At 39.0% G+C, this 26,387-nt stretch overlaps 1 protein-coding gene across 1 annotated transcript in view; it reads right to left on the reverse strand.

Annotated features, from left to right (window-relative positions):
• Positions 1-4,679: 4,679 nt before the first annotated feature.
• Positions 4,680-26,387, reverse strand: part of cerk (ceramide kinase) — a 30,235-nt gene continuing 8,527 nt past the window's right edge. The window contains exons 2-13 of the mRNA XM_036577362.1: positions 23,794-23,928; positions 23,447-23,569; positions 21,950-22,075; positions 21,127-21,193; positions 19,104-19,249; positions 16,828-16,902; positions 14,746-14,898; positions 14,519-14,624; positions 13,890-13,960; positions 11,341-11,546; positions 7,650-7,873; positions 4,680-6,191 (exon numbers count right to left, since the gene is read on the reverse strand). Coding sequence (XP_036433255.1) covers positions 6,101-6,191; positions 7,650-7,873; positions 11,341-11,546; positions 13,890-13,960; positions 14,519-14,624; positions 14,746-14,898; positions 16,828-16,902; positions 19,104-19,249; positions 21,127-21,193; positions 21,950-22,075; positions 23,447-23,569; positions 23,794-23,928 — 1,523 coding nt within the window. The 3' untranslated portion in view covers positions 4,680-6,100. The remainder of the gene's footprint in view (positions 6,192-7,649; positions 7,874-11,340; positions 11,547-13,889; positions 13,961-14,518; positions 14,625-14,745; positions 14,899-16,827; positions 16,903-19,103; positions 19,250-21,126; positions 21,194-21,949; positions 22,076-23,446; positions 23,570-23,793; positions 23,929-26,387) is intronic.

Genomic DNA, 26,387 nt, shown 5'->3' on the forward strand with positions numbered 1-26,387 from the left:
GTAATAAGCCCATTAAACCGGGAGCGGCCTCATTCGTCCGTTTTGGAGCAAATCGCATTTGTCAGGAGAATGGGCTTTCCAGAGCATGCAGCATTATTGAAGGCTCTTAAAGATAACACGGAAACATGGATTGCTTTCAAGTAGCAAATTCATAATAGCGTCCCATGTAAACCTCGGTGCAATGGGACAGGATACAACTCCCAGGACTGAGAGCCTAGCATCGCATTGCTAGCCCGCTACAAAGGCGGATCAGAGTTTATATTGAGACAGTACAATGATCTAAAATGAAAAAGAAAAACATCCCCCTGTGATATCTACCAATCTGTGTTTCGGTGATTAAAAACTGGTGGTTCAGATGAATGCCCTATTGAGACAGATCTGCAGCTACAAGTTATTATCTTGTCTTTTAAGCTTTTGATTGTGCTTCACTCCAGGAATACAAATGAAATTTTGACAGACGCTGAAGATTAGAAAAGGCTCAATAGAAGGTAATCGCTTCAAGAGGAATGCCTGGTGCATAAAATATCAAAACAATTTGATCTAAACTGATACCTTAGCAAAATATTTAATTTATTTTTTTTTCATTTTTCAAGACATTTGGTGTCTGAAATTAGCTTTCATATTGCGCTGGAGCTAACAAGTAAAGCCCTGCCAATTAGCTTTGTGAAGATTGCATGGCTAAATCATCACTTACCTCAAATTGTGTCAAGTTCTTAAGTGATCATGTCAATTATGCAGTTTCTGACACTGTATGACACTGAAATTGAAATTGTCAATTGAAAAATTGACAAACATACGGACAAAGATTGCTGCTAGCTTTGCAACAAACAGTCAAACCCGTAGGTTCATAGCTAGTGCTGCTACACAAAATGTCCAGGAATCCAAGCATTTTCAATATTTTTAATGAAATTTAAATGGCTTGTTTATCCAGTCAAACATTTTACATACAAAGAACAGGTTTGATTATTTGAGACTACCCTCAATGTAGGGATAATTCTTTGGGAAAGGCACATCCCTCATGACATGTTCAGGCACTAGGCAGCACTTACACAAGATTTTGTTCTGTAGCTGAATTGACATCTTATCTACCTTAGACTGTATTGTAAGCATAGCTACCTGTTCGCTGAATTTAGTTAAAAAAAAAAAAAAGACACTGATGAAGTGTTCAGGAATTTTACATGGTTAAGGTGGAAACCCTACTCCTAATTTAAGACACCAAACATGTCTTGGAGAAAAAAGGGGGAAAATGTGTGAACTTCATATTCTTTAGTTTAGCCTCTAATATTACACTGTGGCTTCTGTCTGTGGGTTGGACAAAAGTATCTTGCAAAGCTAGCGGTCATCTTTGTAATTTTGCACATTTTCATAGCTAGCAGTAGGCCATACAGTATTAGACACCGCATACACAAGTCTATTTGAGATTACACAACTCAATAACTTCACATGATTTGAGACAAGTGTGTGAAGACTTAGGGACGCAGTTTGCACAATGCTTACTGTTTGGGTATAGGCTTCACACCAAACATGTCTTGGCTGATCAGTCACATTTAAACTAAGGGGGAGGTTTTTTTTTACTATAAGTCAGGGATGCCTATTCTTGGTCCTGGGGATCTACCACACCAACCCAAATCTAACACACCTGATCCAGGTAATGAAGGCCTTCAGCACCATCTGAATATTACAGTGAGGTGTGTTGGATTAGGGTGGTAGATCTCCAGTATCACTGAGAAATTTGCTGCTCATCTACACCAACTTCAACTTAAAGGCTGACCACTAGTTTCTGAACTGCTAGTTGTTATTTTAGATAAATGACCTTGAAAGACTGCATGCTATAAAAGAAGCTTTATCGGTCAAGCTTGAAACTGGTTTTCTCATAAAATCTTCAGAGCTTGCCCCTTGGTACAATTTAATGTAACCTTTCTCTTCGGCTGTCTCTTGCTCCATCAATCCTGTAAAGTGTCAAGGAGATACTGGGCATCAGATTCACTTCAGGTAAGACTGACTGACTTTTGCTACATAAAACAAACTTCTTTAAACTTAGATGGAGTTCAAGCATTTTTATTTGACTACACTTTTATCATTGACCCATGGCTTAAGTTCACCAGAAACAACCAGAAGACATCGGAGATTGGTTTCAAGAACTTTATTAATGTTTTTTCTGTCTTTTTTTTCAGCACTCAAGTTGAATATTTCAGGTCATACATTACTCAGTGTCATCTTGAAGCCTGCAAGATAACTGTTTTCCGGTATTATGTTCAGTCATGGCCTGGGGCTTTGCTAACAAAGCAGCATATCTGAGTGAAGGATGGTGTTGCTCACAGTGATCACTACTAGGGGTTTGGTGTCTGCACTTATTGGCTGCTGCGACGCTATAATGTAAATTACGGAGCAAAAGTCATAGGCCAGCCAAGAAAATTGCTTTAAATTTATGTAAACAGATTATGCTTGTAAAAACAGTACTTAATATCAGAATAGACACAAACAATAGCTTTCTAGAAATATGCATCTTTTCGATGCAGCTCTAGCCATTGTGTAGTTTTGTTCAATTCAATTCAACCATCAACGTGGCAGTGATATTTACGAGGGACTGAAGAGGATTTTGAATTATGCCTCTGTTTCAGATGGAGTGGGCTGAGGGCTCTGTGTGCTGGAGCTGGAGGTTTGTTGTCACAGCGGTTGATGCATTTGGGCATGTAAGTGTCTGATTGGCCCTGAACGGGACTGCCAAACACAGCAGCTGTCAGCTGGCTGAGATGAGGGTAATTCTATGCGCACACACACAAGCACACAAACTGTGGACGATTGGCGGCCCAGGACTGACTACCACTGTTACTGTCTTTTGTGCCAGCTCCTCCTTATACTTGAATTGCTTGTGGCGTAGACTTCAGGATAATGATTTACAAAACCTTCCAACAGGATTAGGACACCGAGAGTCTATGAACTCGATCATCACTCCACCTCAGCTTTGAAAAATACACAAAAAGCAGCAGATGTGTTACGGAGAAGAGGCAATTTCACTAAATCACAGACTGCTCAAAATCCCCTGATGCTGAACCAACAACACAGGCTTAGATTACACACATAAAACCTCCAGCAGAAGCCCCGAGAACAAGAGGGCCTGTGGCTTTTTTATCATTACAGAAATACTACAGAGAGAAAACAAAGACATTCAAGCAAAAGAAGGTACAAAAAGCAATAAGGGGCAGAGGTCCTGAAGGGTTGGCACCCATGAGGACTAAGCTGAAGAAGACAGAACCATAGTAGATTATCTACTGCATTCAGTCAAGTGGCCAACTACATAGACACTGGGGTCGTGCCAGAACAGACTGGATACTGTTTGATACAGTTCAGCATACAGACACTGAATGTCCAGCCAAAACTGGCTGTGAAATAACTCAGTAGGTCAAATATCTACAAGTTGTTGCTGATATCTGGAACGGAATTTGTCACAGTTCCCAAAATATAACTTGAACGAATGTCCAAGGTGTTATGTTTTTTGGACAAAAATAAGTTCAGGCTACACTGTGTCACAGTGTTTGATTGCTACGTAACACTTCATGCTTACCTATTAAAAGCAATAAAAAAACAACACAAATTCCAGCAAATAATCTAAGTATCTAAATATACTGTAGCAATATAATACAACTATGTTTGGGTAACCTTGAGTCCTTCACTTCTAATAAAGTAAAATAAAAACTACACAAAGTCGCAAGTCATTTTCCAACTTTGGAATACAACTAATGCTACTGTCAAAAGACATCAAGACCAGCTTGACTGAGGAGGAAGACAGCGACAGCCTCGCCTGAAAGCTGTTGGACACAGCAAGAGAAATCACTAGCAACTTGGTCACCCTTATAAATAAGAAATCTCTTAAGAAGACCACAAAACAGCAATACTGATGCCTAGGTAAAACCCTAAATCGTGTATGAGTGGATGTAAAATACAGAGCTAACATGTTTGCGCCTTTGCCACTGTAAATCCAGTGGTCTGTGAAAGTGGTCTGCAGTGCATGTTAGTAGAATTAAAGAAGAACATTAAAAGCCATAACATTAAAATCACCTCCTTGTTTCTACACTCACTGTCCATTGCACTTTGTAGTTCTACAGTAGTTCTACAGACTGTAGTCCATCTGTTTCTCTGCATACCTTGTTAGCTCCACTTTACTCTTTTACCCTTCAATGGCCAGGACCCCCAAAGGACCACCACAGAGCAGATATTATTTGGATGGTGGATCATTCTGAGCACTGCAGTGACACTGACGTGGTGGTGGCATGTTAGTGAGTGTTGCGCTGGTATAAGTGGATCAGACAGTGGTGCTGCTGGAGTTTTTAAACACTGTGTTCTGTCCACTCCATCAGACACATCTACCTTGTTGGTCCACCTTGTAGATGTAAAGTCAGAGATGACCGATCATCTGTTGCTTCACAGTTTGTGTTGGTCATCCTCTAGTGCTTCATCAGTAGTCACAATGCTGCTGGCTGGATATTTTTGGTTGGTGGACTATTCTCAGTCCAGCAGTGAATCTGAGGTGTTTATAAACTCCAGCAGCGCTGCTGTGTCTGATCCACTCGTACCAGCACAACACACACTAACACACCACCACCACGTCAGTGTCACTGCAGTGCTGAGAATGATCCACCACCCAAATAATACCTGCTCTGTGAGGGTCCATGGAGGTCCTGACCACTGAAGAACAGGATAAAAGGGGGCTAACAAAGTATGCAGAGAAACGGACTAAAGTCTGTAGTTGTAGAACTACAAAGAGCCCCTATATGGTAAGTGAGTGTAGATACAAGGTAAGTATTAATTATTAATGTTATGGTTGATTGGTGCATCTGCATATGTTAATTGTTGAGACGTAAACAGTCATTCAGAGTGGTTTGATGTGAAATGGTGCATTTTAGAGAATTGTATGGACTCGTTACAACGGTGGCAACAGAAACTGGTCAGCACAAATACAGCCATTTACCATCCAAATGACCAGTGAACATTCACAGATTTTATGTGAGATTAGGGATGTGCCGGAGTACTTGAGCATTTGGTTAACCGTCAGAGGTGTCAGTATTTCAATACTGAAAAACTATTTGTTCCATTTCATCACAGAAAGATGGAGAAAATTTAGAGATTATCAATTCAAAGAAACACCACTTATGTTTTAACAGGACTGTAAAATGCTATGGTTTTGTTTATATTTTACACTGTCTCACTCTGACACACAGAGCCAAGGACACATTGTTAAGGATGTGACAGAAGGATGAGATAGTGTGCTTTTATTGCTAACAATGCTAAATACTACAGCTGATGCTGGCTAAGTACAGGAAATTTGTTGGCACATCATTCATAAGGAGAAATATCCTTGTGTAAGACAATGAACCCTCATCAGCTTTGCGTGTGTACCAGTTAGCTGTAGTTGTAGCTCACATCTGAAGAATTGGCCTCCATTTCATCCAACACTGAAATTTCATCCAACACTGAAATCTGATTTTTGTAGGCTTTTTTGAACATATTTACTTTTGCTACAAATATTTTGTGATACTAAATTTTTTAAGCCTCTTAACACCAGTGCTATTACCTTAAAGTGTAAGCCTCCACCTCCAGCCCTTTGTTAATTTCAGAAAAAGTACTTTTTATTTGTCCCCTTAGCCTTGGTTAACCAGATATCTCTTTTTTTTTAACTGCATACACTCAAATATCAAAATTAGTGCGAATGCACATCCCTCATGTCGACAATGATTAAGTAGACAGAAGTGCAAAAGCCATCAGGCAACATATTTGTAATCATTTCATGTAATAGCTTCCTGTGAGGTAGCTTCAGATGTCTGGTTCCTATCACCACTACTGTAAACAATTCTGACTTGGTACGTTTTTTACAGAATGCTGCATTTTGCATCAAACCACTCTGAATGACTTCACATCTTAACGACTAAATTTTGTGGAATTCCCCTTTAAGAGCTCACTTCCAATTCTAGTCACTACAAATGGATCCAACAGCATATGGAACAGCATCTTCTTAACCCTAACCCAAATGTGACTTCAAGAGGTTAGAATTCTTCATGGTCCAGCGAGAGCGGGTTTTTTCCAGTGATTTTGACAGACAGATCTATATTGCACAGAGAGCGTAAGAAGGGTCCTCAAAGACGGACTGCTCTTCGATCCCTCTCGCAAACAGCTTGATCAACTGGCAGTGCACTCTGGAGAGAGAGAGAGAGAGAGAGAGAGAGAGAGAGAAAAGAACTGTCCATCAAGCCTAGCACTTGGCATCAGGATATTTAGTTTAAACAGACTGATTAGATGAATGAATAGTTAAAATAGATTAAGCCATTGAATGCCAGACAAGCCTCTGTGTAAAGTTCATTATAGTCACTGCAACTTCTTTTTAGAGGATTTAGACTCTAATTTCCTATAACTCCGCTGGATGCAGTGTGCTTAGCATTCAGGTGCGACTTAATCCGGCCGCCTATCCCTCTCTATCAGCCGCCTTATCATCATCGTCATCTGTCTCCACAGTTCATTTGCTGACTCGCTTGAAGAACAATTACTGGAGAGGAAAATGTAATAAATGAATGGACCCCTATTTTAATTAAAAGGGAGTAAGCTTTTAACAGTGGAAAGACCATTACATTAGAGGACATTAGACAGCTATGCATCATTGACACTGGGAAGAATGGAGCGTGAAATAAATGATGCATTCAGGACAGCCATCATGCTACATAAAGATTTCCCTGCGATATGAGAGGCCCACTCTCTTGCAGGAACATAAAGGGATTTTTCATGGAGCAGGGGCCAAGCGTACTCTCTCAACAGACACAAGCCCTGTTTTAATATTCCACTGAAAGCGGTGGTCCCAACTCAGTGATTTACTGAATATGAGCTACAAGAGTGCACTTGGGTTGTTGTTTTTTTACTATAATAAATTAATAAAAAAAAAAACACTGCCTGCCAACAGTTTCAAGATATCTTGCCTTCTTTCACATGAATTATGTTTTAATTAAGTAAGAAAAAAATATTGGCAAAGCTTTTGTTCACATAAAATAGCTATGTGCCAATCGTTTGGGTACATTTGATTTCAAGACTCAGCATCATGTTCTTCAAAGTGACTTCCTGTGTCTTCAGATATGATTCTTAGTGAGCATGGAACGGCTCTCTCTCAGCTCTGCACTACCTCACTACTGGAGTTCCCCATGGGTCAGTTCTTAGTCCACTTCCATTCTCCTTGTACACTATGTCACTGGAATCATGGCTTGAAGCAATGTGAGCTTATTACTGCCTAAACACCTTTCTTTTACAAACTATTGTTAAAAGCACATATATAAACTCTTTTGACCCAAAAGTGGTTAAAACAACAGAAAAGTTTGAGTGCTGGCATCACAACACGGGGATAAAATGGGTGGGCTTTGGCATTATTCACAAGCTATTACTGTCACAAACTTTTAGCAAGTATTTACAACACATGGTTACTTTTTAATATGTAACACTATTGCAAACTCAAAAAAACCCTCTAATTTGTATTAGAAACATAAGAGTTAAGTGTCTTCAACCTTTAGATGGACAGTATAAACAGTAAACACACTGCTCTGTGGCGATTGTGTCATACTGATATACTATGACTCCTATACTCTGAGTGAGTGTGACATCAGTGGGTTGGTTACCTGACTTGAATGGCGCCATGTGGCAAGATTTCCCCATCGCAGTTCCAGCTGCTGTGTGTTGGGGCACAGCTGCACGCCTGATGCTCCCTGCATATTTGTGTGAAGAAGCGCTTACTGCCACTGCCCTCTGCTTCCCTCAGCTCAAGCTCGGAGTCTGTCTCTTGATACCTGGGCGTGAAGCGGAACTGTCGCACCCGGTGCACCTCCACAAATGGGTGGTCAAACTGCAACAGAGATGCACACACATACATACACAGAGGGGGATGTGAGGGGTTGCGTCACAGATTTGGTACCACTGCTCTTTGCCCTGTTCTATGTGTTTTTGAGAAAGCATTTTATTCTAAATTGTCTTTTATGAATTTACATGACTTTCTTTTAGCATCTTCCACATTTAAAACTATACTTTGCAGAAAAATTTACACATTATTTGTACTTTACCCAAAATGTAGCCTATCAGCCAACACATGTTTGGTGTCTGAATTTTGCTTCTTTAGTTTTGCACTGGAGCTACAAGGCTACTGTAAGTAACAAGTAATCAAACACAAAGTTTATAGCCCAGTAATTAGCAGTGTGCAAGCTGCATGCTTTAGTCATCACACCTTTAAATCAAGTTGAGTTGCTAAGTAATCTCAAACAGACCTGTTATCTATAAAAATGGACAAAAATCAGGGTTCAGGATGACTATTTTTAGCTTAGCAAATCTGTCCAGCTCACAGACTTGTAGCTCTAGTGCAAAAGTGGACAGTAAACATCATGCACATTTTATATTTGGCCTATTTTGTCATACTATATTTTGTCATTACTGTCATTCTGTAACAATGGACAAATATACCTCAATATCCAGTCATACGCAAAGATTTGGGCTTAACACGTCCTCTACAGAGAGCACATTTTAATGCATAGTTACTGTTTATTTGCTGAATGTAACATATTAGAAGAAAAAAAAAACATAAGATACAGATTTTATATAGTATGTTTTTTCCAATATGTTAAACTCAGGAGATAGATATAAATTGGGAACTAAAATTAGCAGAAAATAATGTCATATTTAAGTGGAGGATGTGTTAACTTATTTTCACTTAGAAAATCAGCAAAACATTTAATTAGGGGTAGGTTTTGCCTACAACTGTGGCTAAAATCAGTAATAGAAGCTACCTTGAAGTAGAAATTATGTCTGTTAGGTTAGGCTGAAAATTGTGTGCCGTTGATTTATAAATGTAACAGTAAATGTATTTTGTCTCTTAAAATGGAAATTTCAGTCTTTGAAAAATTTAAAAGAGTCTCTTCATCTTTCTTGCTCAAGCTTAGGCCTATTCGGATGTCAGCTTGTTTGGGGTAACAGCAGTTCATAGGCATGTTTCAACTGTCAGAACTGGCTCTGGCAAAACATACACAACTGTGATGTTTAGCAAATAAAATGAGGTAAGTAACACTGATTCTTGGCCCTGAAAATGTCAGATCTGGCCAGAAAGTAGGATGATTTAAGCATTTTCAAGCAAGCTTTGCAGGGTACAACACTCTGTAATCAAGAGGTACACTACTGGCACCAAATGAAGTACCTGGATTTGATTAGGCACAGAAAATGGCACTGTAATTATTAGCCCCAGACCTGTCTCAACAAATAGACAAAAACAAGAGCTCAGGGCTGTGCACTGTGTGTTTGAGTGCTAACAGTGGAAATGAGTGTAAAGAGGCTGTGGGCTTCTCTCTAATGCGGCTGAAAGCTTTGTGGAGCGTGGGAATGCCACCAGCACAAACCCAAATAAATTCTGCCTAACAATCAGCTGTGTCTATCTAGTGAGATTAGGTTTCTCTTTTTTCTGGGTAAGGTGAGTCATTTAGGACACAAAACACCCAGGAGAGAGACCTCCCTGACAAAAAAGAAGTAGGATAAGCCTCTAGACTCCCCATACAGGGCAGGGATGGATAGTTTCCCTCCATTACCCTCAAGATAAATCTAATATTTCTGCTGTGTTAGTTTTATGGCTTATAAATCTGATGAAGAAAAAACTATGGACATTCATCTAGTCATATTTGAGGCTTACTGAACCTAAACTGCTCCTTGGCAGTGAGAGAGATACTTTCTGGATTTAAAGTGAGAGCAATATACAACGCAAAACAACAGACAATAGACAATGACTGAACGGATCATGTTATCTATTATATGCATGTGACAGTGAAATCCTACAACCATTAATTTCACAAAGTGAAATATTAATGTTGATAATGAATGAATGCAGATTTCTTTAGTGAGGTTTAGTAAAACCTCTCAACTGTTGAAAAAAGAATATAAATGACTAGGGTGTAAATATCTGACTTTAATGATTTGATCACAATTTGATTCCATTATTATGGGATGATTCAAAATGATGTTTAAAGACCCACTGAATACGCAAATGTGACTGGAGGAACTATTCACACAGTAGTGGAATGTGGACAATAATCTGTACTGTGAGGGGGCGTCCAGACGGCACCTTTTCAAACTCTCTCTCAAGCACGCAGTGTTGACTGTTGTCTAAGGAGCAATGCACACCATGACAGAAAAACACTCCTTTACCCTGCACAAAGCACATCACGTTCGTAATATGGACATGCATTCTGACTTTAGATATTCGAAGAGTTAATAACACACATCCGGTTAACTGTAGGGAACAACAAAGAGAGAGAGAGAGAGAGAGAGAGAGAGAGAGAGAGAGAGAGAGAGAGAGAGAGAGAGAGAGAGAATTTGGCCAAAATGATCATAAAAGCTTTACATATTTTATATTTTAGGGTTACTAGAACTGGAGGTTAGAATTTGAAAAATATGTTTTATTGTTCAAAAATGTCAAGGGAAATCTGTAGGGTTTTTGTTTTGGATAAGTAAGCCTTCCCTTCAGATGAACTAGTGAGCTAACACTTACTGCTGTTTGCTGATAAGGACTCATTGTCTTCTATCCGTGGTCTTTTCTCTTCATCTTAAACATGATGATGTGCGAACGTGTTACTTACTCAGAGAAATGTATATTTTCACTGTTTCTGAACTTAGCTAACATCAGCTAGTTATCCTAAGTAACAAAAAAGCCATGCCAGAGCCAGCTGTGCAATCTCTGCCTTCTCAGTCACATCTTTACCAATGTGTCCTTGGCAACACACTTGCTTTCAGGCACTTGTGTTTTGTAGTAGCAAAGTTTAGTAAAAATACTAGCAATACTGTTGAAACATAAAACATAATCCTGTCCTCCGTCTTAATGTGAGGGAACATAACAAATACCCAAATAGTGATTTCAAGCACTTGAATACTGCCACCTTGAACAGTTAAGTGAATACTCAAGTACCCATGCACATTTTAAACCATGCACTTAAGCTGAAAAAACAACAACTTTTAAGCTGAGCACCCACAAAGTGCACCACATATCATAATCAGTCACTCATCCAACATATAGAAAAAAAACACTTTTGGCTGTTTTGAACAACTGGAGCTGTGTAACACTTGACTAGTTTGATTGACACAATCTGAACATGAAGAGTTTTTTATTTATCATCAAGTCAGTTTCAAAATGTTTATCGATTGCTTTCGTGTTCTCTCAACTCACCGTCGCTCCGCCTCTGTTTACGCATTTAAAAAGGCACCTTCTGAACGTCTCCTCCTTCAGTCACGTTTTCTCTCAAAGAGAAATGCATAGCCACAATATAACACCATTAAAATACGCACCTGGTCGTTTTTGTTGGTGTGGCGCAGCAGGTGGCGAAGGAAGTCCAAGCGTGAGCACTTGCGCACCAGGATGAGGTCAGCAGTGCCGTTAGCCAGGTGTGCGGACGGTGACAGGCCTTTGGGACTGCGTGGACAAGCACAGCTCATGCATGCAGCATTGATGGCCAGAAACTTCCCCCTGATTACCTGCCATACATCCTTATTCTCTGTAACACAAAACAGCAAAATCACACAGTTTAGCACTGTCGTAACAGAAGCTTACGCTTTTCAGTTGCTTTTTACTGACCACTTATTTAGAATGATATCAGCTTTTATTAAACCCAAAGTGTCATGGATTGTTTCAATCTGGCCTCGTGGACCCCGAAAGCCTCTCTGAGGATGCATTAAAGCCCCTCCGTGATGAATCTTGCACATTAAGTCGAATGTGTTGATTGTATGTGACCAAGCAAGAAATATCTTTTTAATGAACACCATTCAAAAAGACTGCTGTGTTGATCTGCAGTCATAAAATGCATAATTAGGTCCCCTATTGTTCTGAGTCATAAACACAGGAGAGATTTGCCAATGTTAGCATGTCTCCGGAGATGGCAAAAGCCAATACATTTTAATTGGAAATCACTGAGTAGACACTTAAATATACAAAATGACAAAAGAGACCTTTGGCTTGTGTTCATTTGCAGCCTTTCAAAAGGCACATTTCTCTTTCTAGGAAGCTCATTAGCACAGAATCAGCACCTCTCCCCTGTGCCAAAGCAGTTGCTGTAGAGTTCCACTCTAAAAGCGAGATGAAATGGAAAGTGCGTGCCATGTATGGCTGTGATACTAGATTGCTAATTAAGGACACTTAACTCTCCCAACACTCACACATACGCACACCTCCCTCCTTTCTATTGCTTTGCCTCTGCTACAGAGTCTGACCAGTCTTGAGAAAATGCCCAGGAAATTATCATGTCTAAATGCCAATTAGGGACCTGGAGGTCTCTGTAAACAGCACTTATCAGTGAGTCACTGTAAACAGACGGGTCAGTATGTAATGGAGGCGCCTGCTGTTGAGCACTGAGAAATGGAGATAATGCGCAAAAAGAAGTTTGTGTGGACATGTACATGAAAGATCGGAACAGGGGCAGGTCAAATTATATGGCCTCATTTTAACAAACAGTCTGGCCGGAACAGGCACAGATGGAGGACATTTTCACATCACTGGAGAATATGTTTTGTCTCCCACCACAGGTTGTAATACCCAGAAAATGAGGAACCCGTATTCTCTCTACATGCTCAGTAAAGCGGTAATTTGGACAAAAATCAAATTTTCACTTAAACTCAACCCCCCCCTTACCCCAAATCAGTCCATCAGCCAAGAGACGTTTTGCACTGGATCTACAAGGCTAATGAAGCTAACAAGCAGTGGTGATTCTCTGATGCTTGTTTTGATAGGGCCATAATGGAGCCACAGTTCCCGTTTAGGGGTCAGATAGAAGCCTTCAACTTCAAAGCACCATAATGATCTCAAATATCTCTATATATATTTGTTATAAAGAGAACATTTTTATCTGTTAAACATCAAGAACCCCTACTGAAATAGCCGGTTCCATACACAGTATAACAAGATCCTAAAGTCTGAGACCACATTGAAAATCTGGAAATGAACAACATGGCTGTAGAATTTGGAATAAAGCAAAACTAAGAAAAAGTTATGACAAGTAGAAGAAGAAACAATAAAAATTCTGCATTACCTCTAGGACACTATTCACACTCAAGTAAACTCAAACATGTTGAGTCTTTTGTACAATAAGTCAGATTTTTTTAGTCATACTTCTTCCTTTGAAGCTCATGTTTAAGATGACTCTTGGTGGATTTGAGCTACTCACTAGAGGGTTTTTAACTTGTGGACAAACACACCAGGACAAGTGCATGCGGTGGCTGAAATGTAAATGTCTCAAAAAACACTCACATTTGTTCTGCTGAAAAGTAATGAAATGCAATGAAATGAATCATGTAATGAAAACCTGTATTAAATTAGAAAAGAATGCAAATTAGAAGCATTTTAACAGTGGTCTCAAGACTTTTGGATCCCACTGTATTATTCAGTGGTTTTCATTCTGTTGCAGATGTGGTGTAACATCTAATCATATGGCTGGTCGTTTCACAACTACCATATAAATGACATGCCTGAATGTGGTGAGTGACAAGAGAAGCGCACTTAAAAGACCAATCAGTCAGATATTGACTAGGGCCCTGTGGCCCTACTCCTGGACACACTCTTGCTAACAACTAATGGAAGCTTATAGCTAGCAGTTAGCATTGTGCAAACTACATGCTTAAATTATCACACTCTTACCTCAAACCATGCCTAGTTGTTTATCAATCTCAAAGAGACTAGCTTATGTGGTTTCTGACACTGTATGGCATGCTGTTATCTAATAGTAAACGTCTTGGATGAATCACTAGATTTGAGTAAGAGAAGATTATGTAAATTAGATTTTGGCCAAAGCATCACTTTAAGCCTTAAGCTTTAGAAGAGGTTGTTGCAGTGGGCCATGGTTCCTCACCAGTGTCCGAGATGCTGTCCTCAACTTTGTAGACCGCTTTGTCCGCTGATGGCAGCTGGCATATATTACACCTAACAACAAAAGGCATTAGACATTAAATCTGGCATCAAAGACAACAACAAAACAGAGTCAAGTTCAGCACATCTGTAACTGAAGAGTCTACTTAAATGTGATGAATTGACTGAATGGAAGATGAAGTCCATAAAATGGACTTCATCTAAATCTCAGACCTCTATGATGTGTTTCAATTACAGTTTAATACATAAAATCTCAACTTTCACTACGATTCAATTATTTTGATGTCATTATTTTTAAAAAAATATACTGACTACATAAATGTGACTGGAAGAACTATAGTCTTGGACTATAGACAATAAAAACAATACACTAAGCTTACTTTTTGATTGTTACATTTGAAAAGAGCCTGAGAAAAAGGAAGTGTATAAATTATTGAATATTATAACTAATTTTAATTGATTCTACCATTCCAAAATCAATGCAATGGGACTGTCACCTTCAGATCAATTCATTTTTACACTACCATTAGCCAACATTAGGCCTTTCCACACTGAACATAGCTGATGAACGTTGTAAATTACTCAGTGTAAACAAGCAGCTGCAGCTCTCACCCGGATCGACACTGAATCTTGTCTCTGGGAGTTCCGACACTTCCATCAGCAGGAAGGAAGGAGATGGTTCCTTCATAGTAGCGATGCGACAGAAACGTTTTAACACCTGCCACAATACATCAGGGTCTCGGTGAAAATGACAGTGAAGGAAAGAATGAACAAGAATTGTAGCTTTTTCGTCCCCTTCAGTCTGTTGATTGAGTGAACTGGGGGGAGGTCTCACTGACCTGAGATATCGTAGCGAGCAGGACCCATCCAGCGCTTCCTCTCGCTGTCCATCAACATATCGCCATAGAAACCATAACCGAGCAGCGAGACAGAGTATCGCAGGAAGGCGTTATTGTGGTGGACGGAACAAACGTCCAGTGGCTGGGAATCACCTGTTGAAAGGCAGAGAGAGCCTTACGCTACAGTTCAAAAGGAACCAATGTTTTCCATAATACAAAACCCAAATCCAATTTGTCTGCAGACACATGTATAAAATGATTCTAATATGACCCTAATGCTGTACAGCTTCACAGATTTCAAAAAAAGAAAATCTGGTGTCCAGAATCACAAAGCTGCATAACACTGAGAATAAAGTTATAATAAAATTAACTCTCAGAATGCCTCACATTTCATGTGTTGATCCAACAGAGGCAGATAAGTTAACAAAAATGCTTGCAAGTAGAAATGTACTATATAGTTATCATTTATTAAGTTCTTGCTCTTCTCAAAATACTTGACATCGAAGATGTCAGTAATGATTATATAATAATGATTTACAAGATTCATTAAGTAATGAGTGTGTGTTTGTTTTTTGTTTTGAGGCTACACAAAAATGGGTTTAACCAAGCAAAAACAAATTACATGCTGAGCAGAGCCTTTCAAAGATTCCAAAATACTTTACCCAAAAAAAAAAAATAAAAAAAATAAAAAAAAAAGTTGTCTGACATGTTTCTACCTCTAGTTTAATCTATGTTGCAACCTTTGGCTTCCCTAGCTTCCCCATAATGTACTGACAAGTAAATATTGTCTCGTCTCCTCCTCAGTCTAATTCTGCTATGTTGTGTGTTTGTTTCTTTTAAGAGGTAAATATGTTACATTACATTAAATTTGTGCGTACATGCAGTACTTTTGCCCTTCAAAAAACAAAACACAAACAAAAAAAACACATTTCCAATGCGATGTACAGACATTTGCAAATAAATTGGCCACCCGACCAAATGACGTTTTGCTGATGTTCTAAGTGCAAATATAAGTGAACATATTCTCTACGGAGAACACACTTCTGCATATTTAATGTTTATTTGCAGAATTTAACATATTTGAAGAAATTGTAAAATGCTGCTGCAAATGTTATGTTTTATTTTTTTCCAATATGTTAAACAAACAAATAGAACAACGCACATAAATAGCAGAATTTGCAGAAAATTTTGTTCCATACAGAGAACGTGTTATTTTCACTCTTGCATATGACTCTACTTGCAAATGTTTTTGCAACATTTCAGCCAACATTAGCAAATTTTTGAAGCATTAAAACATTTTTCATAAAAAATTCTTTGGATGAAAACATAACTGTGAACTAATCATTAGGCTGATTCATCAAGAACATGAGTTTTAACTGATTTTTAAAATTGTGATTGTCCTACTTAAAACACTGAACAAAGCATCTAAAATACCATTTGGTGCATAGTTTATAATATTTACATCCACAGTGTTCAACAGTTTACAAGTTGTTATTGTATATGAAATAAAACTAATTAACATGACAAATGATTCAAAATTACTGAATGCTAGCACGAAGAGAACAGCACGACATTTTGAAGCAACATCTACATGCAACAGTGGTGAAGAACAACCATTCTTGAGAATAACACCAGGGGGAATGTTTGTAAACATGACAGTGGCTAATGTCATCATTTGGTCTGTGTTAAAGCTTTTTGAAAGCCGGTACACACTGTATGAGAACTTGCCTCCAAACACTTCAGCTGGATTGCTTTGTGAACATTGCTTTTGTTTTTGTACTACTGAGTGTTGCTGGGCAACAAAGCATGAATGACATTACTTGACAGCAATGTTGTCTCCCAACCTTCAACTTTACCTATGGTAAGTATGGGCATTAGTGCATGGTATGTGGCCTAGTCCAGTTTTGTAGGTTACACCTCAACTGTTCCATACTCAGCAATGACACAAAAGAAACAGTCATTGTTCATCTATTAATAGAGCATGGGGCAATGCACATGCAATGTGGTTTCAGAAAAGAAAGTGACGAATGACAGATCCGTAGAACATGTTGTGTTGAGGATGGTGCATATATGCCTACTCACCCACCACGATGTGCAGAGCTGAGGTCACAGGGTCGTTGCAGCCTACCGTAGCGTAGCATATGCAGTCAGTCGAACCTGTTTCACAGACAGATTTCACAGCTCAGGGATTCAAATTTAAATATCCAGCTTCATAAATGGAGAGTTAAAATATGAAGATCAGACTTTCTCTCTCAAATTGGGCCTGTGCAGTCGAGAAACCACAACAATTGAACCCGCAATCAAAACAAATTTTAACCCAATATTAGAAGCGAATGGGATTTTTTTGTCGACCCACTTCTGTGTGAGCAAAAAATAACTTTTTGCGCTGAAAACATTTTAGCTGACTCACAGAGGCATGCAGGAGAGCACTTTTAGCAGTGTGGCTCTGCCATTTTCAGAGATGAGATTTCAGATGAGTTCCTCCTTCTCTCGTCCTACTGCGCACTGCTTCGTAATCAAATTCTTCCGCCTCAAATTACTTATATAAAGCCCAGTGCGGGTAGAAATAAGCACAGAGCTAGCGCCATCTGTAAAGCCCACCTAGTGGTCTATTTCTGCATTCCACTATTCTGCCTTTAAATGAATAAATGAACAAACAAAAGAAAGGTCTTTTTGTCTGAGTTATGGTCACAATTGTTGCTGATAAAACCATCCAAACAGATCAACAAAGACAGATTTGATGCTTAACTATATGTTTCAAGTTCTCCCTCACTAACTTTTTTTCCAGCATCTACTCCAAGTACTTTATGTAATAATGAAAGGAAAAAGAAGCATGACAAGGAACAGCCCTGGAGCCAGTGTTCATTTTGGCTCATGTGTCTGTACAACTGGAGATAAGGTGCCAAGTGGGAAAAACTGTAGAGTACATGCTGATAAGGTTGATGATAAGAAGTGGGGACTTAATAAACCCTATAAAGGGCTTAGCACTGCCTTGTTGCTATTGCAACCTGAAATCTTAAAACATAATTTGATAAGCTGTGGACCATTAGGTGCAGTAATTTACTGTGGCCAAATTTCTACTGTATGGAGAAAGGCGCTCCATTGGACTTAATGCTTCCTTTTTGTTCATGGACTTGTTTCAATCATTACTAAATCATCAGTATGAACATTAAACTGCAAGACTAATGTGCTGAGATCTGCTCTAATCAGCCATAGTGAAAACATGGTTGCTGCACAATTTTAAAAGCAAATTTAAACCCTTTTTAATGCTGTGTCTGATGTAACGTGGAAGCAGAAAATCTGAGCTGTGAATTATGACTCCTCCATGAAATTGAGTGTAGTTAGCTACAGGCTAATAAGTTTATGTTAGTGTTAGGAGTAATAACTTTCTTTATGATGCATAGTCATATGCAAAAGTTTGAACACCCAGTCAAATTAAATGCTTTGTTGGTTTTCTAAGTGAAATGTATTGGGGAAAGAAATGTAAGCCTCTTACAGGTTTCCTGTAAAAGACTTACATTTCTTTCCCCAATATGTTAAATAAACAGCCATTTCCAATGCATGACTATACAAACAAACTCAAATATGGCATATATCATTTTATTCAAATAGACTGATTGAAAACACAAACTGCTTTGAGATTTCATGATCCTGGCATAGTGCTTTGTGTGTTAGACTTTATCAGCTCTGCTAGTCTCTAGCTTTTTATCACTAGTCAGTTTCTGAGCACAGGGCTTATATAATGACTCTCTTCAAAACGGTCTTTGTCAGTCATGTTAGAATATAATACCTCTACAAGAAAAAAAATAAGATATCTATGACCTCAAAAAAATTCAAAAGACTTTAAGGATTTGCTAAAACAAGAAAAAGAAACAAAAAAACGGCAGAAAACCAAGAACAACATGAACAATTGTCCTCTTTTACCTCCTTCCCTTTCCAGTAGGAAGCCAAAATCGATAGTTTTGCTGTAATCACTCAACATTTCAAGCAAGATATGACTGTAACTAGACAGAGTGCATTTCTGTTTGTAGTGTATAGACAAGAGGCTGTTCTCTGGAGAGCCAAGCACAACTGTAATCTCCTCTGATCATTTGCCAGCATGCAGCCAGGCCCTGGCTGGGTAATGCACGTCACAGCTGTGGAATTTATGATGATTTGGAAAATGTCACACAGCATGTGGTCTGTAATGGAATCGCAAGTGATGGATACTTCGGGCCTCACAGGCATGCTGTCAGAGGAGGTTTCTCTGTAGTTGACTAACAGGAAAAACAAGAAAAATGAAAGAGCTGGTGTCTGCAGATACTTTTTTTTCCCCTGCTTCAACTTCTAAACTAAATCTGTGAGTGTGGCGAGCTCACCTGCAGGAATGATGCCGATACGCAGTCCGCAAGGTATCAGCGTCTCATCTGCGCAGTTCTGGTCCACACCGGAGTCGCACTGCGTCCGGGAGATCAGGCCATGCATGATTTCACTGAACATGCCATCTCCACCAACACAAACCACCCTAACAATCACACGGTCCCAGTTAGCTTAGTGTAGACGGGATAGTTCATGCTCCAACATACTTGGGTCAATCCATACGACATCAACAAAGAGCTCTCTGTATCTCTATACCTCTTTTTTGGTAGTTAAGCACCCTTTAAGCCAAAGAACAATCCCTGCAATTTTCATTTCAAGCATCTAGCATCAACACATTCACAAGTTAGCGCATTTTCCCCCCACAGAGCTCACTTTCCAGGGCCTATATTATAGAAAACTGAATGTTTCTCAGTTATTTGAAATAAGTTTGATGTAGTGTGTGAACACTGTTAAAGTTTCAAAACGTACAATTCACTCCTCAGCCCATACAGTCCATATATGGACACTAAGCTGCAAAAACAGCCCGTTTTGAATTCACTGTTTTTCTGATGTCACGAAAAATACTCATTTAAATATATCCATCTATACAGCGTACAGCAGTTCAGCCCCACCCATTAACGTACATACAATTACAGCAAGGGTTTCAGTCTGGACTGCTTTTTGAATGAGGTGCAATGCAGGGCAGTCAATCAGAACGGACATCATTCACAAACATCAGTCTTAAAGGAACATTAAAAGAAACAGTCTGTTTAACTGTATGGGATAGAGAGGTTGAAAAATGGTAATGCAAAAATTAATAAGGGCTGTTTTTGGTAAACAAACCCACACAAACATTGCAGGTGAATCTCAGGGAACAAAAATAAACCACAAGAAAAAAAAATAGGATATGGGCTATTTAAAGAAAAAAACTATTCACTAGGCACAATGCCACTTTTTTGTTTAAAGTATTAAGCACATCCAAGACGGCCAGTTGGAATTTTTTTTTTCTGACATTTGGTAACTTATGGTGACTTTACACATCTCCTAAAACTTTTTGTAATTATTTATATTTATAGTTATATTTAACTGTAATCTGTAATCAGGTCTAAACTGTGATGGCACAATATCACTTTTTCTTTTCCAAAACCAATATTGGTATTAAAACCCTGAGAATCGCCTGATCCCAATTCAATATTTCTTCTTTTAGACTATTAAACTTTACAATGAGCTATTTTCAACCGAAGCACTTCTTTTAAGATGAGCATCTAAAAGTAGTCCATGGCGCTCAAATTACTCAAACACCCTACTAGCCCACAGGACCAAACACACAGCTAACAAAATCACGCAGTGAGGGTGTGTGTTATTTCAGGTTAGATTTGTTACAGGATTGGATCAGACATTATTTTCCCCTTTTATATAAAATACAGCATTTTCTGCTGATATCAGCCCAATGACGATATCTAGTACTGAATAGGCATCTGTTGTGTATTGAAAAAATAATTTACAGAGGGCTTGAATTGGGTGCTTTATCACCATGGAAATAACTACACTGTGCAGGTTTGCAGCTCTCCATAACCAGAGTTAGGTACCTCTATAGTAACATGTGGGGCTTAAAAAAAAGCTACTCCCTGGAACAGGTAAACTTTCCTAGAGAGAGGACTCTTAATTCTTGCCTTGTATTCCACTAAATATCACGGAAAATCAGTGTTGCTCTAGGGTCACGTTATAAAAGCACTGGTCTAGGGCCAGTTTTCTCTGGAGTATTCCCTGCTGTCTTGCGATCCGCCTAAATAAAAGCCCTGATCCAGAAACAGTTGTTCTTGGCTCCCGGTCTCACTTCGATGCACATACCATGTGGTCGTCATCAAAGCTCATTTTACTCTCCACAGCAGTTTCCTATGCTGCCAACCAGAGTCGCAGTGCCAATGGACTGATGCGCACTGAAATGTTAATCTAGTCTTTGCTGCAGAGGGGCGAATTCCTCGCTGAGCAAATTAAAGAGCAGCCGCATGCCTACTGTGATCTCCGCTAACTCCAACTCACCCATCATACTTCTTCAGATCAGCCTCCGTCTTCAAGTGGTCCCTGGCATGATTTGCGCGCTCCGTAACTATGGAAACAAAGGCAAAGTCATCGTAACCGTGCATGCTGATGTGGGCTGGGAGGCTGAGCGTCAGGAGAAAAACATCATTATCTTCATCTGCTAGTTAAATTGCTATTTCGCTAGTGGTTTGATGGAGACAATCGATCATGCTACAGATGATAAAGTTGAAGCCACAGCTAAAAACATTCTCGAGCACATTTCATTACAAGGCCTAGCCTGTCAGGACTGACAAGAGATTGTAACGTACTGGGGTGTCCTTGAAATGGATGGCTAGCAGAAGGCCTCTTGCAGACGATGATGACGATATACGCCAAAGGAGATATATGGAGCTTATTAAAGAGTCTGCCAGGCAGCTTGCTTGCTTTCTCTAACGATTTTGTTTGAATGGTATTTGTCCAGGCACACATGTGGTTTACCATTCTTTAAATGCCAGCATGGTGATAAAAAAGACACCCATAAGCCATTGCTGAATAAGCCTTGGCTCTTATGTTGTTATATGAGATTTATGTGTTGCCAATAATCCACTTTGATCTAGATTCCCCCTCCCCCTACCAAAAAAACCCTGATGAATAAGCATTCCATGTTTATTGACTATCAGAGCACCAATTATCAGCAGCTTCAGTGATATACAGACCTGTAAATAAAATCATATCCTTGGGCATGTTTGGCAGGCAGGGCCATTTGCCAACAAAGATCTGTTTGCAGAGCATGAATGCTCATTTTTTATTTAAATGTTAATGTAGGCGGCTGATGTGCGCTCACCAATCACATCGGTGGAGATGGAGGAGCGGGAAAAGATTGGGGCCACTTTCTGCTCGTAAATCCTCTTCCCGCGTTGTTTTCCTCCATAGGGATTTATGTAGACCAGCAAATGCTTCGGTCGGATAGCTGCAAATAAGAAAGGGGGAGTCAGGGATGGTCATTAACCAACAGGTTCAATTTGTTGAACAACAGCATCTTCAGTTTGACAACAACTCCATGAAGTTTTCATTAACAAACAAACTTTATCAAAATGTGACAAGCTTAAATAAAACCCCCAAAAATGTAATAGGACACTCCAAGCCAGTTGTCCAGACAAAGTTGACATCTAGTCCCTGAATAAACAGCAAGAATTAGAAGCCGGCTTAACACGTTAAATATAATGAAAGTATTTAAAGTAGGGATGCATCAATACGGATTCTGCCATTGTGTGTCCATCCAGTACTGTGCTTTTACTTGTACTCATAAAAAATGCAACAATTCCAACATTCAACACCACCTGATACCATGAGCCTAGCGTACGCTACCATGCTAATGAACAGATGACTCAAGTTGGCAGTGAACGAGGGCCTGCTTGCACAGCAAAGTGTTGCTGACACCATGGCAGTCAGACAGAAAATTGTTGGTCACATTAAATATTCGGCCTTGGTATTATATTCCTGCCAGGTATACACTGTGGGATTTTAGCCCCCTTCCCTAATATGGATGAACACATATAGGCTGACAAAATGGAGGCAAAAAAGTCGACATTTGTGGGGCCAAAGTCGGTATATGTTGAATTTACTCTGTGTAACTGAACAGAATTGCAAGGTCTAAACATTAATATGCTGATTTTTGAAACCGTCTTTGTAAAATAGGCTGTAGATGTACTCATGTACATCTCCGCTTGCTTTTAGTTTGAGTGCACAGTGGGGTACAAAGCCGCTGTAGCACAGTTTCTCAGCATGTTTGCTCAATATTTAAGTATGCAGCGTGTTGCTTTTAATGAAACAACTTCATCAGAAATTGTCCATAGACAGAGCTGTCTGTAAGAGCTGTGTTTCATGTGCAATGTGCGAGCACCCACGTCGTAGCAGGTCAATAGGAACGAGTGCTTTCGTACAGTGTATGTATATAAATCAACCACAGTTTTTGTCTGTATGTGATGGTCTATTTAAACATATGGTGAGTTGTCAACAATGAGCAAGATTTCTAAAATTGCCCAGTGACTTTAGATAACCTTTAACTATAGCACAACCGGACAATCAAAAGACTCCAACTAGATGTAAATTCAAAAAGTGTACATTGTACTTAAAAAGATGGTATCGATGCATTCCTAATAAGGTACTTCATTTGGTCAGACTGAATGGAAAAGAGTCATTATAGAGCGATGAATACATATGTATTGGATCTGCAAAATGACAAACAAAAAGAATCCACATGCAAATGTAACCATTAACATTGTGGTACACATACATATTATGCTAGGTCCAGAAAAAAAAAAATGATTTAAGGACATACTCAATAGCGCAAGTTGCTCCCTGATGGCTTGGACCCACTGCAGACACAGCTTCCTATCAGGGCAATGGAGGGTGACTTCACTGCACCGCCAGCGGTGCTTCAGAGTCCTCTCCACATAGGACACTACAGCGAGAAGGTCAAAGAAGGTAATACAATTACATTCAAACTGTACAGACTCTAGAAACTGGGTAAAAGGTGACTCGTATCTCTTTCTATCTTTCACCCAATCTCTATACTCTTGTTCAGATACACATGAACACGAGTCTGGGTATATTCCACTATCAGATAACAGTACAAGCATACTTTAATGCCCCCTGTAAAGCATGCAGGTATGCGCACTTGCCTACCTGTGAAAGCGTGCTGATTGGACCCAACTGGATTTTGAGGGACTTTCTGCCATTTCCCCACATCTGTACTCGGACAGTCCTCCTCCGTCTCCTGGACGGCTATGATCTCACACACCGGCACACAATGGCTGCCTGCTAAAATAAGAAAGTGACAAATGATTATTTATTGGGGTGGTCACTATCAATTACTTTAGTAAGCGAATAGTAGTTTGACCATTTTGACAATTAATTGAGTAATCAGACTTCTTTAAAAAGGATGAAAGCATAAAAAAAAGCTACCACTGATGAAGAACCACTTTGCATCAAACCACTCTGAATGACCTTGTTTACACTGCAATAATTCAATTAAATATTTAGAATTTTTGAAAAATCAGTGGAATTCCCCTTCAAGTCACAGGGTCACATATCACTATAGAGTTCACATGAAACTAGAAATGCTTTCATAAAAGATTATATTCTTTTAGTTTATTTTGGTGCGCTAGATTACATTTTGTTGTTTATATTCTCTTAAAAAGGAGAAACGAGTGCAGTAGTGCACTGAACATTTTTTGCCATTTACACACATTATAAATAAATTTGATAAATAGACTCTACATGCGTTTCCACAGGAGAAGAGCAGATAATATGCAGTCCAAAGTGAACGTGAAAGGAACAATAAAAAAAAACTGCTAAACAGACGAAAACGAAGGAGATCCTAAGAAATGAGTAAAATTATATGTTTCTTTTAAGTGAAGAGATGATGACAGAGAGGCTTGAGTTTTAATAACAAACCTGTCTTGCTGTGTGTATTCAGTGCTGTGTCTATTTTCAAAGTAACTGCACCTCTTTCTAATTGGCATTAAAAAAAACATGTATTTAAAAAAAATAAACAAAAGAAAACAAAAACAACAGCAAAAACAGGTAATTTTGCCAATCACTTAATGTCCACTCTGTTCATTTCCACAGCCCCTGCACCCATTTTGGAGCCTCAACACTGTCACGCCCTAAAATGCATATTCATGAATAAATCAGCTGATTCTAAATTAGCTGTGAAAGCTTCAGAGCATGCAAAATGATAATGCCGTAAAACGGCACCAAATTAAAAACTGCATTGTCATCATAAAAGCTGCCAACAAATCACTAAAGATTCATTAAAAGGCAAATTTCAACTGATTGTTTTTTCGGAATCAACTGTTCAGTTGAGCGATTAATTGTGACAGCCGATTATTAACATGAAGTAACACTGACATTTTTACAATAGAGATTCAAGGGCAGTAAAGATTTATGTGGAATTTAATATGATAAGAAAGACAGAGACAGACACGCTGGTTATAATAGCTAAGGTTGAATAACATCCTCAACATTGTGCAATGTTCTCTGAAACAAAAGTCTAAGAATATTACTCTTGCTTCCCTCTAGGAAGACCACAATTAAAATGGCCTTCTTCCTTGTTTGCTCTTGCACTCAGACACTGCACAAGATCAGTTACAGCTTATATCGTATTTGAGTTGTTAACCCCTCTTGAAAGGTCTTGAAAGTCATCCAAAGCATTCAAAACTAACCTTTGAGAATCTTATTACACAGAAGCTTTGAAGAAGAAACTAAATGAGCCTAGCTAGTCTTAAAAGGCAAGCATTCATGTTAAGAGATTTTTGTCCCTGGCTATAATTTCAGTAACTGTATCATGGTACATGGTGTTAAATGGGTTCAGTGAAATATCAGTAATATGAGACTGATCCTGTGCAGACGCCGCAAGGTCAAGAATCTCATCTTACCGATGAACAATCTAGCCTTTGTGTTTTTCCACTGAAGATGCTTGAAGCCAAACTCTCTTTATATATTATTTTCATTTCCACCACTATCTTTAACATCGCTGATTATGACAGGTACATAAACACTTTATAGTGAAAATGTCTACATGAAAAACGCCTACACAAAAAGTCTGCCAATGTGGTTCTTCACCTATTTCAGTCAGTCCGTGTAAAAGATAGTTTTAAACGTTTCCTATTCTAAATAAAACCCAAGCAATGTATTTTAAAAGACTAACAGATCTCTCTCTGAATCAAGTTTCCCTGTTAACCATACATCCCAGTTATCTTTTAACATGTACTGTAATCAGAATCAGGCAATATCAGAATTATATCATTTGACTGGATGAGACCTATTTTAACGGGTGGAATTCGACATGATTAGTTGGAAGAGGAAAAAATGAAGCTAATTTGAATTAGACAAAAAAAAATTCAGGCAGCATAAACTCATCATAAATACAGCTTTCCAGCACACACAAAGGGTCTGCAGCCATTTCAAAAACATGAATGATAACAAAGCAATAGTTTACATTATAAGTCACAATACTTCCTGTTTAGTCTTGGGGAAACTGCCAGGAATTACTGGGAGAAAATGTTTTAGAAGGCCTGCTGAGGCAACTACTGCAACTTCGTACATTCACCCTTTTATAAGAATGATTAATTCAAGGACGTTGGGCGCCTCTTCCAAAACAGTGGAAAAAATGTACTGCAATCAGAAATAGGCATGAATGAAATTGTACCCTGTGACTGGAATAGACCCGTCTTGCGGGTGGAACTGGACATAAATAAATCGGTAAGAAAATTGGG

The sequence above is a fragment of the Colossoma macropomum genome, unplaced genomic scaffold (genome assembly GCF_904425465.1).
Source record: "Colossoma macropomum unplaced genomic scaffold, Colossoma_macropomum, whole genome shotgun sequence".
Taxonomy (NCBI): domain Eukaryota; kingdom Metazoa; phylum Chordata; class Actinopteri; order Characiformes; family Serrasalmidae; genus Colossoma; species Colossoma macropomum.